The 15,158-nt window shown below is 33.3% G+C and overlaps 1 protein-coding gene across 2 annotated transcripts; it reads right to left on the reverse strand.

Annotated features, from left to right (window-relative positions):
• Nucleotides 1-2,922: 2,922 nt before the first annotated feature.
• LOC133701865 (uncharacterized) lies at nucleotides 2,923-7,361 on the reverse strand. Of its 2 annotated transcripts, none has more exons than XM_062126007.1 (8): nucleotides 7,102-7,361; nucleotides 5,585-6,785; nucleotides 5,365-5,455; nucleotides 4,954-5,111; nucleotides 4,808-4,859; nucleotides 4,277-4,356; nucleotides 4,086-4,179; nucleotides 2,923-3,861 (listed from the first exon to the last, which is right to left on the reverse strand). In XM_062126007.1, exons 2-8 carry the CDS (start codon nucleotides 6,758-6,760, stop codon nucleotides 3,284-3,286), a joined length of 2,229 nt encoding a protein of 742 aa, XP_061981991.1. In that variant the 5' UTR covers nucleotides 6,761-6,785; nucleotides 7,102-7,361; the 3' UTR covers nucleotides 2,923-3,283. The 2 variants fall into 2 exon arrangements, with proteins under 2 accessions (XP_061981991.1, XP_061981989.1); XM_062126005.1 differs by having other exon boundaries at nucleotides 5,585-6,793.
• Nucleotides 7,362-15,158: the final 7,797 nt, after the last annotated feature.

The raw sequence follows: 15,158 nt of genomic DNA on the forward strand, positions 1-15,158 counted from the left end.
AAACCTTCCAAATTGCTTATATTTTTTTTTTAACATGGATGGTATTCTAAAAATTTGCTTGTTTTTTAAATAAATTAAATTGTTTTGGTGTTTTTGTATTGTTATGATGCATTTATGTTAAAGAATAATTTTTTTTAAGAAAATGGCCTGCCTGATGGAACTCAGTAAGTCCTCGTTAATTGTTGAAGCTTCAAGGCTTTGCCTACTGAAGTACATGATTATATTTTATGGTACCCTTGGTTAATTATATTATCAAAAATAAATAAATAAACAAATGAAAGTAATAATCTATTAATATTGACAGTAGCCACCGACAGCAGCATGAATTGCAACGCTTTAATTCTTGCCATTTTATGAGTGATTTCTTCTGTCCAATTAATTAATTAATTAATAGACTATTTAATGTAGCTAATAATGACAAGAAGTATTCTGATTTGTAATCTCGATCTCTGTTATTAATAATTGCGGAATAAGATGTGACGAAATCTTTTTTATTATTTTTAAATATGTGCTCTGAGTTTAATAAATAAGACGATGAAAATTATGGGACCTCTTGCACCATTTATCTATATTTAAACCAATAATCACGTATTAAGTGGACCATCTTCTGAAAATTTGGTGGAATCAATTTTCTTGTTTGACCATTTAAAACACAAAACTGCATGCCGTCTTGAATTCATTTTCGCATTTTTTTTCTCTGTTTTTGAAATGTTTGAATTTAAATAATCATAAGGAACTCTGCCGTGGGCCTCGCGCTGTTGAAAAGTATTTTTATAAAAATTTAATTTTTTTATTTTAAATTATATTTTAGTATTTTTAAATCGTTTTAATATATTAATATTAAAAATAATATTTAAAAAATAATCATTATTTCAGTTGCGCATGCACCTTTAGTTGGGGTCATGGATCAATGAAATCCGGATAATAAATAAAAATAAAAAGATATAAATTAAATATGTTTTTGAAAAGATAAATTTTGATTTTTTTAAAATGAAAAGAAATAAAAGGATCTCTATTATTATATTTTTATTTTTCTATCTTGAAAACTTTTTCTAAATGTCATAACAATTTCATTGTATAAATTAATTATTGTTTGAGATTTGAATATTATTTTATTTTTAAATTTAAATTGAAAATTTGCTTTATTATTTGATATTATAGATTCGATCTTCATATCGTAATTCTTTTAATACACCACTTCTCAGTGAAAGAGTATCTTTAAATTTTTTTTTAAGAAATTAAACTTGGATTCCATTAACTCACAAACTAACTTTAAAATATGTTTTTCCATCAAATAAAAAAGAATTTCGATTCATGAGAGTTTATTTGAAGACACGTTAAAATTTATTAAAGAAAAAAAACAAATAAATTAACCAGTACTTAAAATAATGTAGATTGCTTGGCCTTTTCTTACTGGGTGTTGCTTTCCACCTATGCTAGTTGTGATTTTTTTTAGTGTTGTTGTGATTATTTTTTTAAAGTATTTTTAAAATAGAAAAACAAACCAGTCATCAAGTCATCGTTTTAAGATATTTTTTAATTAAATTCAGATAATATTTGTCTGTTTGTGAATTAAACTAATTAGTATTCTGTTTCCATCGTAAGGTTAAATAAAATATTATTGTGTGGATATCATATTATTATCACGACAATCCGGAGGGATATTATTTTACAACACTGGTGGTGTTGTAAAACAAATAAATTAAACCAGTGTCATTTGTTTTCTACATCTTTCTCTTTTTTTTCAAAAAATGAAAATAAAAATAAAAAAGATTCTTGTTTTTAACCTTTGTTTTTGTATCTGTCTATTTAACTGTGAATGGTGGGGAACACGTGAGGTTAAATTCTTGTTTTTTTAGCGTGTTCAGAAAAACGTGATTGCTTTTGATTTTTTTATATAAAATTATTTTAATATATTGATATTAAAAACAAAATTTTAAATATATAAAAACATATTTAAATATATTTTAAAATAAAAAAATATTTTTTATAAACAACCGTTAGATTCATCCTGCCTCCAATGTCCTTCAAAGTTATTCGATAGTAGCTTATCCGACAACGGGGGAGGGGGGAAAGGATGTCAATACCGAGGTCAAACTAATTAGGTACGAAAATGGTGCGAGCAATTACCTGTCTTTATCGCCGTAAGAAGAAAAAAAAACAGAAAAGAAAAATATATTCATAATTTCTTAGTGGGTTTTCACAAGTCTTGACAGCGTATAGGGTTACTGAACTGTTAAGGGCTACGAAAAGCTTTTTGACTAGCAACAGTTTTTCCACTGTTAATTTGTTTTTGATCTGTGATTACTGATTAGATGTTTCGGTCACTATAATTATCGCTAATCAATTCAAAAGACTTTTACTCTCTTCTACATGCATAGATCTCGGCTATGATGTCTGCAGTAGAAATGGTCATTTAACCTAATTTTATTTTACTATCATTCACATTCTAATCTCCTTTGCTGACAGCATGAAGTGAAACTCTGGAGCGAGAGGCCATGAAGAGCATGGGGCGTGAAAAGAATGAAGAGAAAGATTGAATTTGCAGAAGTGTACTGAATCATATACTTATACATGGAGGCTGCAACTGATTTTTACAGGTCAAGAATCAGTTGCTGCATTATAGCTTTAGCAGCGACATATTATGGAAAGTAATAAATACATATTTTCTATTTTATACAACTCTACTATTCTATTCACGGGAACATTTCATTTCCTAACAGGGAGTGCAAATTAAAGCCATGGCCATAAAAGGACTCAGATTGGGATCAGGACTTTAATAAAGTTGGATTTCACATCAGGTTACAGCTGCTAACCACTTACCAGTGAACCAGAGCCACAAGAACGTTTCTTTCAATGGCTTCCCCTTGATTGTTAGCTTAAACAATTGCTCACTGCTCAGATAATTTTGCACGGATCAAATCGACAAAATGGGCCAATTGGCACATGAACATCTATTCAGTTTTGACTGAAACAAATCAAAGAATCATATAATTAGCATGTGTACAGTGCTCCTAATGCAAAAGCAACCCCCGGCAATTCGTTGACAACAAGGCTGGACCAAGCCAACTTGAACGACACAGTCAAAATTATAGTACACTTGAGTATAATCTATGAAGAGTCCACAGTTTGTAAACTCCTTTTCTTTTTCTTTTTCTTTTTCCTCTGTGGTATATACACCATCCCCACCCATGGTCTAGCAAGCACCATGAAAATAACCTTGCCTGTATCTTTGAAGGATGAAAATCAAACCCCTATTAATTTGCCGAACCCAGGGGTGGTTTCATAATCGGAGAGGGAAACCATAATTGAGGTATGTTCTAATCCGTCCGTCCCAGCCTGCAGTTACAATAACAAGACCCCACAAGTGAGAACTCAACATGTTATGGCTAGCATTCTTTAAATACTTGAACTCAGGTCTAGATTTTGTAGGTGAGGCTGTCTTCGGACTTGAGTTGGGAAGTTTCTCCTCAGGCCAAGTGGCAGACCCCCTTGTCAAAGACTCCAACAGAAATCCACGGGCAAGAGAGAAACAATCTGATGAAGAGGAAAGCTGTTTCTGGTCTAGCTCTCCACAAAACTTCGGACGTGTATGGTCACCCTTGAAACTATTACCACATGTAGATTCAAGAGATGAAGGCGTTCCTGGAATGGTTTCAATACCACGCCAAGGTATAGCAACAGATGCATTTTGAGATAGGAAGCTCTCACAGGACTGAATGTTCTTTGCTCGAGAAGTCCTTCCCTGGCTGGCATAGTTCCAGACATGGACATTAAAATCCTCACTTGTTGAGATAATATGTTTTCCATCCGAGGTAAATGACGCGGAAGTCTGGTTCGCTACAGATCTTAGGCCCGATGCTGAAAGGAAAAAACAAAGTTAACTGCCAAACTAATGAAAAATCCAAAGCTATAGATTAAAGAATAAAGGATATTAATATTGAAAGGTTGTGACACAATGCGGGTGCAAAAATCACAATCCCACTTGCGAGATCATCCAAACTGGTGAAGTGTTCTGAGCACCATAGGAGACCATATAAAGAGGAAGAACAAATAAGAATTAAGATGGAGGAATAGAAACCAACCCCTAAATTTGCAAATGACATCCAAGCCACATAACACTCGTACTAGTGAATCAGCAGAAGTGACAACTACTTTGCTTGGGTCGCTTGGGGAGAACTGGAGAGTAAAATTATGGATAATTGAGTCTCTGCCCAGCATAATATGAAGAATGAAGCAACTTGTCGAAAAACAAAAGAGGGAAAAATTAAACCACCTCAAAGCCAGTTATCCTCTTGCCTGGTAACTTCTTTTTGCCCTGTAAGCATATTTGAGCATCCAGTTGCAGTTGATTATCTGCATCATCAAACCAAGATCATTTGGCAGTCAGCCAGGCAGCTCTTTTGTGCATACAACATAAATATGTATGAAAATGGGAAATTAATCAGTGTACTTATGGTTCAGAGATAATTCAAAAATAAATTAACCCATCACCTAAGGAATCTCACAAATCACCTTAAAAAATTAGAGAAATGAGAAAATTGGCGGTGTGTGGTTTTGAACAAGACTAATAAAAACAACGTTATAAAACTCGAATATTAAACTTGGATAGAAAAATCAATGACTCTTGAGCAACCCAATACTCTTGTCGAAAAAATCATCTTCACTTGCATAATAGAAGAGTTATCGAAAACAAGAAGCATAAGTATTCATTAGCATCATGCAGACCTTCTATAGAGATTCCCCGTGTACTAGCTTTCTGCTACATGGTTAACATGTTTTGGCGTTAGCTTGGAGAAATGCATACCTATAATATCATAAAAGAGGCAGTTTCCAGTCATTGTGCCTACCAGTCCTCCCTGCAACATTAAGTAAGGAGATTGTCCAAACATTAATTCATTTTGAATATTGGATAGTTATTTTGCAGGAGCTAATAGCAAGAAATTCACCAACCTTTCCACCAGGATGATAACATACAGCAGTAACTATCTCTCGTATATCAGTATAATCAACAACCTGACAGCCAAGCACTTCCCAGATGCGAACTTTACCATCTATTGAACCGCTGATAAAATAATTGTCATCCACGGGATTGAAATCAACAGAAGTCACTGCAACGATAATGACAGTGCCAAGTATCAGTGAACAAATCATTCATCATGCTACACGTATTAAAAGAAGCAATGGAGATCATACTTAAATAAATCAACTAACAGTGACCAAATCATCGATCATGCTACATATGTTAAAAGAAAAATGAAGAAACAATGGAGATCATGCTGAAATAAATCAACTAACAGTGACCAAATTATCGATCATGCTACACATGTTAAAAGAAACTAAAACAAGAGGCGAGAAGCGCACCATAATTATTATGAGAAAAAACTCTCAGGCATCTGTCGCATCCCACTTGCCAAAGGCGAACCGTCTGATCAACAGAAGAAGACACTAGAAACTGCGAAAAAGTATAAAGAGGATGAAAGCAATTTAGACTTCACTAAGTTCAATTTTTGCAAGTTTAAGGTATAGCTATTAGAAGGATGTGTATAATTTCTCTAAATTCTAGAAAATTATTGATACTAACCCTTTTCTTAGACCATGACAGATCCAAAACCTCGCCACTATGTCCTTGAAACTCATGCAGGGGCTTCTCCAATACCCTGAACACCTTTGGTGGAACAACAACACATGTGGAGTCTGATGATCCATGTCTCTTCATTTTATAAATTTTCTTCATATCCACATCAAGAGAAGCTAAATGATTCATTGTGAAATATAGACGTGAGGGATCAGTTGCTGGGATGTCAAAGTGGTTAGACCTATCATCCTCAATCACCTTCCACACACGCACAACACCATCTTCACCACCACTTGCCAGGTATTGCCCATCAAGACTGAATTTTATCGTCAAAATTGACCCCTTATGAGCCAGAAATTCCTGTCCAGTAAAGAGAGAAGACATATCTTTGATGTTCTTTTTGGATGGATGAACTTTCACTCTTTGCATCCTTGCTTCTGCGGTTGATTCAAGATCACGGGTCTTTGAGGCAGCTGTCCCTTGCCTATCAACAATCCTTCTCACCAAACCTAATTTCTTCAACCAACTCCGTTTATCTTTCCTTTTTGCTTCTGCTATATCCCTTTCATCATTAACATTCTTCTTCAAAAATCGTTCAACCAAAGGAGATGTGGCAAATGTTCTCCGAAACTCTTCAAAACTAAGAGATTGATTGGATCCCACTTCATGCAGTCTACTAAGCATTCCATCCCCATCCAATTCATCCACTAGAAACTCCATTCCGTCGTCCAAATTCTTAATTTTACACACAGAATTCCCATCCAGCACACCATTTTCAAATGACTGCCGCCAAGCTTCGCTTGACCCGGAAGACATCGAAGACTGAGCCGACAAAAAGCCATCTTCAAAACTCGATGTCCTTAACACTGCCCCACTATTATCCACCATCCTATCAACAACACCCAGTTGGATTTTGTTCAAGGAATCATTACCAAACTCCTCCTCAACACGTTCAGTTCCATCCAAACTCAAACCCATCCAACACTTTAAGAACCTCTGCCGCCGATCTTGGACACTTTCTGGACTCTTAGTCCAATCATCATATGTAAGACTATTGAAAACACTAGGACTACCATCCTCGCAATCTGAACTCCAATCAGAAACGGAAGATATCTCCTCGCGGGTATCAAAAAAAATTGAATCCTGTTCTTCCTCTTCACTAAAATTCCTCATCCTTATCATTACTTTACTATAAATCCATTAAATCCTGAATCACTAAACCAAATATTCAAAACCCACAACACAAAATCAAACATCAATCAATATCCATAATAACGTTTTAAAAACAAAAAGAAAACAGCTACCCCAGATATTGTAACAGAAAATTCAATCAACTTCCATTTTAAAAAAATAAAAGAAAGAAAGCTTTTCTGTATTTAACATCAAAAGACATAACATTAGAAGCATATAGCTTCTAAAGCCCAGTGAGCACTTTCAGACGGCTGCCTGAATCAAGTAGGATAGGCGGGGGGTCATCAAAACAACAGATTGGTTGCAATAAAAACAGAGGAGACAGTACACACCTGGGGGTCCCAAGAGTAATTAAGTCAAAAGGCAGAAATCAAAGATAAGTTTCCACTGAGGAACAAAGAAAAGTATATAATAGTGGTGAAATCGTTAGATTTCAGTGTCGGTACGACGAAGGGAAAAGGAAGTGAAGGAAGAGAGAAGATGCAAAAGGTTAAACGTTGGTTTTGTTTGTTTGTCTGAAATCTGAAATTTCTGGTTGGCTCCCTCCCTCCCTCTCTCTCTCTCTATCTCTCTGTTTTTTAGCTTCTAGAAGTGGAGGACAGTTTACTTTTGTTTGACTGTTGTAATAGTCGTCGTGAGGTTACAATGTCCTTTATGTAAATGTTAATGGATTTATTGTTTGTTTTACATTGCCACCATATTATAAAAAAAAAATTAATATTTTTTATATTTTAAATTATTGATTCATTAATATCAAAAAATAAATTTTAAAAATAAAAATATTATTTTAATATATTTCTAAATAAAAAATATTTTAAAAAAATACTTTTTACCACACTTTTAAATATAACATTACTCTTTTTATTTTTATTATTATTATCATCTTGAACTGAAATTAAAGAGAAAAATATGAGAAGAAAGTTTTTAATTATAATTATTATTTTTTTAATGCATAGGTAAATATAAGATGCAAACTGGCCTAAGATATATTCTTAACTATTATATATATATATATATAAAATACCAGATTTTTATGTAAAAGAAAATTCAAGTTAAAATATATTCAGCGCTCCACTTTTGCCCTTTTCTTGTTATTTTCATCCATCCCATTTTATTCAAAGTATGTGTTGAGCATTACATTTTCCTTATCCTTAAACGTACAAGAGAGTATATTGATAGATTATCTTTATTTATTATCATTAAACAAAGAATGCATATATGGACCAACACTTATTTTACAATTAAATTATACAGATTTATAGTTATTTGAAGGAATTCTCATCTAACATAACGCCTTCAGAAACCAAAATCAACAATAACTCCTCCATAGATCAACTAGCCAGACTAATTAATTGTAGAGATACCGCCTCCGTCACCTACGAGTGAATTTATCAATTACATTGACTCCACCTCTGCGTCAATACAATAGCAGCAAAGAGGAGGTTGTATATTTTATTCAGGTCAATGACAAGAGGCCATTTGAGGGTACTAACGAGGAATTTTCACCCAACTTGTGAATTTCGGCCGCATTCCAACTAGGGCTTTGAACTTTCCTGCTTCATCACCGTTGACCCATTCTTTCCTTGAGTTGGATACAAGTTTTAGATTTTCCGTGCATCGAGCGAGCAGGCAATGTTTGCCAGTGACTAATAGCACTGTTCATAGTCAAGCATTCGGAAACACCATATATATATATATAACATAGGTTTTGCATCCTACTTTTGAATCGAATAATAAGAAGAATTTGTAAGTGCATGTTCTTTAACATTTCTTTCTCTAAAGTATTGAATCAAAAATATTTTAATTATTAAAAGAAAGAATCTAACAACTGAACGAGCGAAGACACTCTCAAAACCAGAAATTAGTTTTAATATATGATAGATGTGTCGCTTATGAAAATAGATAGACATTTGTAAGCCAAAAAAACCCATACAACATGCACAAATATAAGATAAATGTGACTAGTATTGTCTTTAAATGGATGCTGCAGACTAAAAACATACATCGTGTTGTTTCGTTGGCCAAAAGAAAATTAAAATTGTAAAAGAATATTAAGGGCATAAGAAATATTTTGAAATTATTATTAAATTTGGTTCAACTATTTAAATCTCCAAATTTAACTTTTTAGATAATTTAGGTTTTAAAATAAATTACTCCAATATAATACCATCAACCTAACAAGTTTATAAGTTACTCCAATAATCAATAAAACATGGTTTGTTTTTGGAAAAAAAATCTAATAAAATTTTTATAAAAAATATTGAGATTGAAACATACTAAATTACCTCAATTTTATAGCTTATTTGACTATTAATTGAGTTTAATGAATTTGTTTTTTAAAAAACTACTTTCCACTCCCTCTCCTTCTCTTTTCGCAACAGCTTCATTTTTCTTGTTCCAACCGAGAGATTCCAGTCGCCAGCAGCACTGTGAACAGCAGCAGAAGAATCAATCGAAAGCAGCATGCCGTGAGCAAGGAGTTCTAAGCTTCAGCAGACCAGCAACCTCAGCCGTGGTTCACCACCAACAGCCACCCCACACCAGCAACTTTCCCTTCATAAGAAATTGAGCAGCAGCCTTCAATCCATCCCCAACCATTTCGCCAACTCAGACGCAGGTAAGTTTCTCTTCCAGCCTTCTCGTTAACGAGTTATTATGCCCAGCAAATGTTTCATTCTTGCTATAGTAATGGGTTGATGAAGATAGGTTTAATCTTGGGCCTTAGCTTAATAAGTTTCATCGGTGATGATTTTGCTAAAGCCCACTCCTTTCCATGTGCTTAAATATGTGTGATCTGGACGTATGAATGTTTTGTTTCGACTTAGATATTAGCATAAGTTTTTGGGCATGTGCTTGTTTTGGTTTCAGCTATAAAGCCCAGCCCAGCCCGTGTGGTTGGGCTAAGCCTATAAAGGGCCTTAAAACCATATTTGGCTTGGCATAAATTTTGTCAGAAAAATGCAGTTTTTGGATCCCTAAAGGCTTGTTTAGCAAATGCGTTCCAAGAAAAACTTCAACCTTGTATTTTTATTTTTTATAATGTTTTGCTAAACACGATCTTAGTCTAATTTTAATAAATATTTAGAGTTTTAAAAAATTATTTTATAATTAATTTTGAGTTTCCTTTCTATTAGGAGTAATACGTTCTCCTTATAAACAATCAGTCTTCTTATCTAGATTTTAAAACTTGTTAGAGTTTCTAGTTATCAAAATATTAGGTGGTGATTTCATCTTTTATTTTATTGATAAAAAATAAAAATTCTTTGTTTTTTTCTGTGAAAAAAAATATCCCAGTCCGGAAGGACTATCTCCACATAATTGCACAAGTTAAACATTGCATATAAGTGGAGGATATTATTTGAAATTATTCATTCAAACACTCATCAAAGTGTAGTCAAGAAAGCAAAGATAAGAAGCACAATAAATGTTGATAATGCAACAAAATCTAAAAAAAAAAGGTCTGATTAAGACAGACTAAACGAATTGGACCAAACAAAAAAAGGAAGAGATGTTCATTCACGAGGAGGAAAAAACAGGAAAAAAATTTTGGTGGAAAGAGAAGAAAATGATATGGTTTTAAAGATAAGAAAGGGAAAAAAAAAAGAAAAAAAGAAAAAAAGAAAGAAACAATGGGAAACCTGAGACATAGCATATCTCCAGCGAGCACATGTTTAAGACCATAAAAAAAATCTTGACTGTTCAATTACGCGCCATATTTTCTTATTTTTTAACAAATTTTATTTTTTATTTTAAAAATTGTCATTTTTTTTATTTGATCCAACGGTAAAAATGTCATTAATAAACACCAATACTGTTTAATGAACATCTAATAGATTTTTTTGGCTACCTCCATTAATTACTCAAATAATCTCATTTCATTTACCTATTCACTATATTGCACATATATTTAAAAGATTTAGCATAATTAAAATGATTGTTGGTTAAATTAATAATATAAAAAATAAAAATTAATCTTGTAAAAAACAGACATAAAATTTTGTAATGAGTAATTCGAAGTAAGACAAGGGTTCTTGACAATTTATTTTATTAAAAATATATATTTTTAGATGATTTTGATATAAATACATTAAAAAATCATTAAAAAATTTTAAAAATCATCAAATCATTTTTTTCCAGTTTAGAAACACATTTATATGAGAGCACATATGTCACATTACACGTTATTAAAGGCACATATATATATATATATATATATATATATATATATATATATATATATATATATATATATAGAAACAATACAGGGGCATTTGCAATTTTTTTCTCTTTTGCCTTCTCTCTCCAACATACAACATATTGCCATAAGATGACATTAAAAAATATTTGATGCTAAATAGACATTAAAAAAGATCATGCGTACGTTGATCCATTGACCAGCTAGGCACAACCCAAGAGAAGGAAGCAATGCTCCATCTTCGTTAATTGGCTAGCGATAGAAATCCCAGACTGCAAAGCCAGATCTTGGAAAAAGGATCGTCAATATTTGCCAGGAATTCTACGTCATGCTTTTATGGCCGTACAAACATTAGTAGGCCAGGTGGTCCAAGAGCAGTAAATCCATACCTTATTTTAGGAGATTCTGGGTTTCATTTCTTGAGGGCAAGGCCCTCTAAGAGGTGATGCCCTAATTGGAAATAATTAATTCGCTTACAGTCTGTTCTGGTCTCATACAAATTATCTGCAACCTAATAACCTTCCTTGCAGTTGATGCGTCTCCATCACACCTTCACTCCACCATGTGAGTCAGGGTCGACCTACAGGCAATCATAGAATGGTGTACTTCAATTATCAAATTCCAAAACCCATATGTTATTTATTTATTATAAATTATACGTATTGGTGTATAATTTCGGACCAAAAAAAACAAACTTGGATTACTCTTCGCATTCAAATATCGATCACACGCAAATTAAGCCTACTGCTAATTAATCGTGCGATAATAGTTGACTTGAAAGAACAGTTGCCTTACAGCTCTATAGGCAGCTCAATAGGAAATATTGGCAATACTTTCATATATTGTTTTGGGATAAAGAGAGCTACTTCATAGTGTGTTTGCCTATGGAAGAAAAAAAAGAGAGTGAGGATGACTGATGTAACAAAACAAGACTCTCTGTCGTCAAATGCACTGTTAAATATATTAGGACAGGGAAAAAGAAGTCACAAGTGAGTCCCCCTCAACATCCAAAAAGAACTTTTCTTTAGAATCCCTAAGCAAAAGTTATATCGAAGAGATTAGGTTTTGAAGCAATGAATCCATTTTTAATGAAGGTTTTATTAGCAACTGTGAGAATCCATGGAGAGAAAAGGATGCTCGAAATTCTTGGAGAAAAAGGGGTGAAGACTCTCACAATCTAGCCTCAATCAGTGGAGAGAAGTTGAGTGATTTTGGAGCAAATGAGGGATTCTTTGTTATCGAAGGATTCTCTGTTATCGAGCAAATGAGGAATTCTCTGCTATCAAGGACTCTTTGTCATCATGCAAGCTATCCAACGTAACAAATAAAGATTATCTTTAGCTGTCATAAATGTAATGACCAGATTTCATGGGATCCTGATTTGATTTTTTGTCAATGTAATTGTACTTACTTTAAATACATCACTGGTAGAGCCTATGTGTTCACGTTGGTATAACAGTGTAAAATTCTTCCAGCAATATTAGAACAAATTTATCATTCTTCGACTCACCCAAACAATTAATTATCCCTTGTGGCGTGAGCAAGCATGGGCTCTCGCAGAAAGTCAAGAAATGGTCGGGCATCTCACAAATGAAGATCCTTCTCCCAGCAAATTCACAACCTCAAATCAAAACAGCTTAGAAAATACAGAACATTCCACTCCACAATTAACAGATGCTTTCATAGCATGGCGAAAGTTTGATCTCGACACAACTCCTGTAGTCTGGGAGGCCCTAAAAAATGCATATGCCCAAGAATCACAAGAACGTGAGTTTACATTGCGACAACAAGTGACCTATCTTTGAAAAGAAGATCACACAACAACTACTGTGAGGTTTTCAGGTGCGCGCAACTGGTTCTATCCTCACTCCAAAATTTTGATCAAAGGCGCAATTGGTCACTCGGTCTAAACTAGGTGTGGTAAAACCGAATCCTGAGTATGCTCTAAACACCATCACCTCCTCTCATATCCCTCGTGAGCCTCACAACGTCAAAAATACCTTAGCACACCCTGTTTGGAAAGCAGCCATTGATGGGGAGCTAGCTGCATTACTGCATAAAAATGAGACTTGGAAATAAAAATGAGACTTGGACACTTGTTCACACGACAAACATGCATGTCATTGGTTTGGTTTTAAATGGGTGTTAATTAAATAAAAAATTAAACCTAATTCTTTTTATGTCTTTTTATGTCGTCTCAAAGCATAACTAGTTGTAAAAGGATGTCATCAAATTGATGGAGTATACTACACTGAAATCTTTTCTCCAATTATCAAACCAGGAATAATAGGCATGATAATCACCATAGCTCTTGTTCAGAAATGATTCATTCATCAACTCGATTAATATAAAGAATGTTTTCTTGCGTGGTCAAATTTCTGAAGATCCTTGCATCCAACAACCACTAGGAATGGCATATCCTCAACATCCAACACAGGTATGCAAACCACAAAGAGCTTTTTATGGCATAGAACAAGCACCACGTGCTGGTTTAATTGATTTAGTTCCTTTCTTTTTAAATATGGCTTCTTTTGTAGTCTAGCTAACTCCTCATTGTTTTTTTTTCACTGATCTGATTATGGCTCATTAATTATACTTAATGTAGATGACATGTTGTTCAGTGGATCAACTCCAACACTTTGTTTCAGGTTTTATTCAGTTACTAAGCAGTGAGTTTGCAATGAAAATTCTGGGCCAATTCATCTCTTTCTTGAGATGGGATGGAAATCACTTATTATAATTAGCTTAATTAATAGGTACAGTTTTATTAATTTATACACCCTAAAATTATAATTTTCAACTCCATCCAATTGTTTTTGGACACGAAGGCATGGTGTGGGGCTTGATGAGAACCTCCATACCCAATTTATTCGCACAGTTAGGGGAAAGTGGAAGACAGGGATGATGATAACGTGGATGCACTATCTGATAAGGAAGAGTTATTTTATTTTTTAATAAGAGTAATTAATGTATAGAAAGGGAAAAAACTGTATAAAAACGAGGGGTATATTATAAAAATAACAAAGGCCTTACGAACTAAACTGCTTCAAGGAACTCATAGCCCATCAATGAAAGTGCGGTGTGGTCCCTTTCTCCAGTGGCGCCGGCCTTTGCTAAGGCAATGATAGTGCTTCATGCTGCCAGCTTTTGGAGTCTAGTTTGGATCACTATCAAAATTATTGAGTTCTGCATATATATTCAACCACATGTATCTAATTAAATTATTCATCACGTAATCGAATTACAATATCCTTGAGAGCATTTATTTCTTAGCCTTTTTATTGGAGACGTTGATTAATTTCAATCCAACATCAATTGGGTTGTTCACCTCATCATCAAAAGAGAGTTTGAATTCATCTCTAGTCGGTGACAATAATTATTTTATCATCATATAATCTCATTCTACATAAATATTCCAAGTTTTAGATCTCTTTTTATATATATATACACACACACACATGCGTATTATGGACACAACGCGTCTGATTATAAATTTAAAATATCCTACTCATCTTTTATTTTTGAAAAAAAAAACAAATTGTTTCTTCTCTCTTTATTTCATGAATTTCTTAATTTCGTTAACTTTTATCACGAATCCTTTAAACGTTGTTCTTCTTTGATTCCTTAATTTATTACCCTTTCTTAATTAATTATAACAATGGGGATTAACTATTTAGGATCGATGAAGGTCATGTAATTAACTTGCTGAAATCTTGTCAAAATATTCATGATTTCAAGGTTGTATTTGGTTAAATTAAGTCTTAAAATAAATAAAATATATAAAAATATTAATATGTTTTGTTTGAGAGATGAAATTATAAGTATAAAATAAATCTATATCCAAAATGTTATTTCGATATAAGGTAACCAAAATGTTACTATAAGTAAGAACTTGAATAATTATTATATTATCTTTTTTTTTTAATTCATTCAAAAGGCTTGGTATGCAATATTAGAGCCATTTTCTTTTCACTTTCTTCAATCTTACGTATATATGGTGTAGAAAAGATTCTAGTATTTTGTGTGTGTGTGTGTGTTTGTTGGGGCTGGAAAACTTTAACTCGGGCATTACAACTCACAAGGATTCAACTTCTAGTTCTTAGCCGCTTGAATAATGTTTTGGTTAAGTCAACCTAAACCATCCAAAGAGATTGTTTGAGCAAATTTATGAACTATAGAGTTATAACAATTAAG

This window comes from Populus nigra, chromosome 8 (assembly GCF_951802175.1).
Source record: "Populus nigra chromosome 8, ddPopNigr1.1, whole genome shotgun sequence".
In the NCBI taxonomy this organism is placed as follows: Eukaryota; Viridiplantae; Streptophyta; class Magnoliopsida; order Malpighiales; family Salicaceae; genus Populus; species Populus nigra.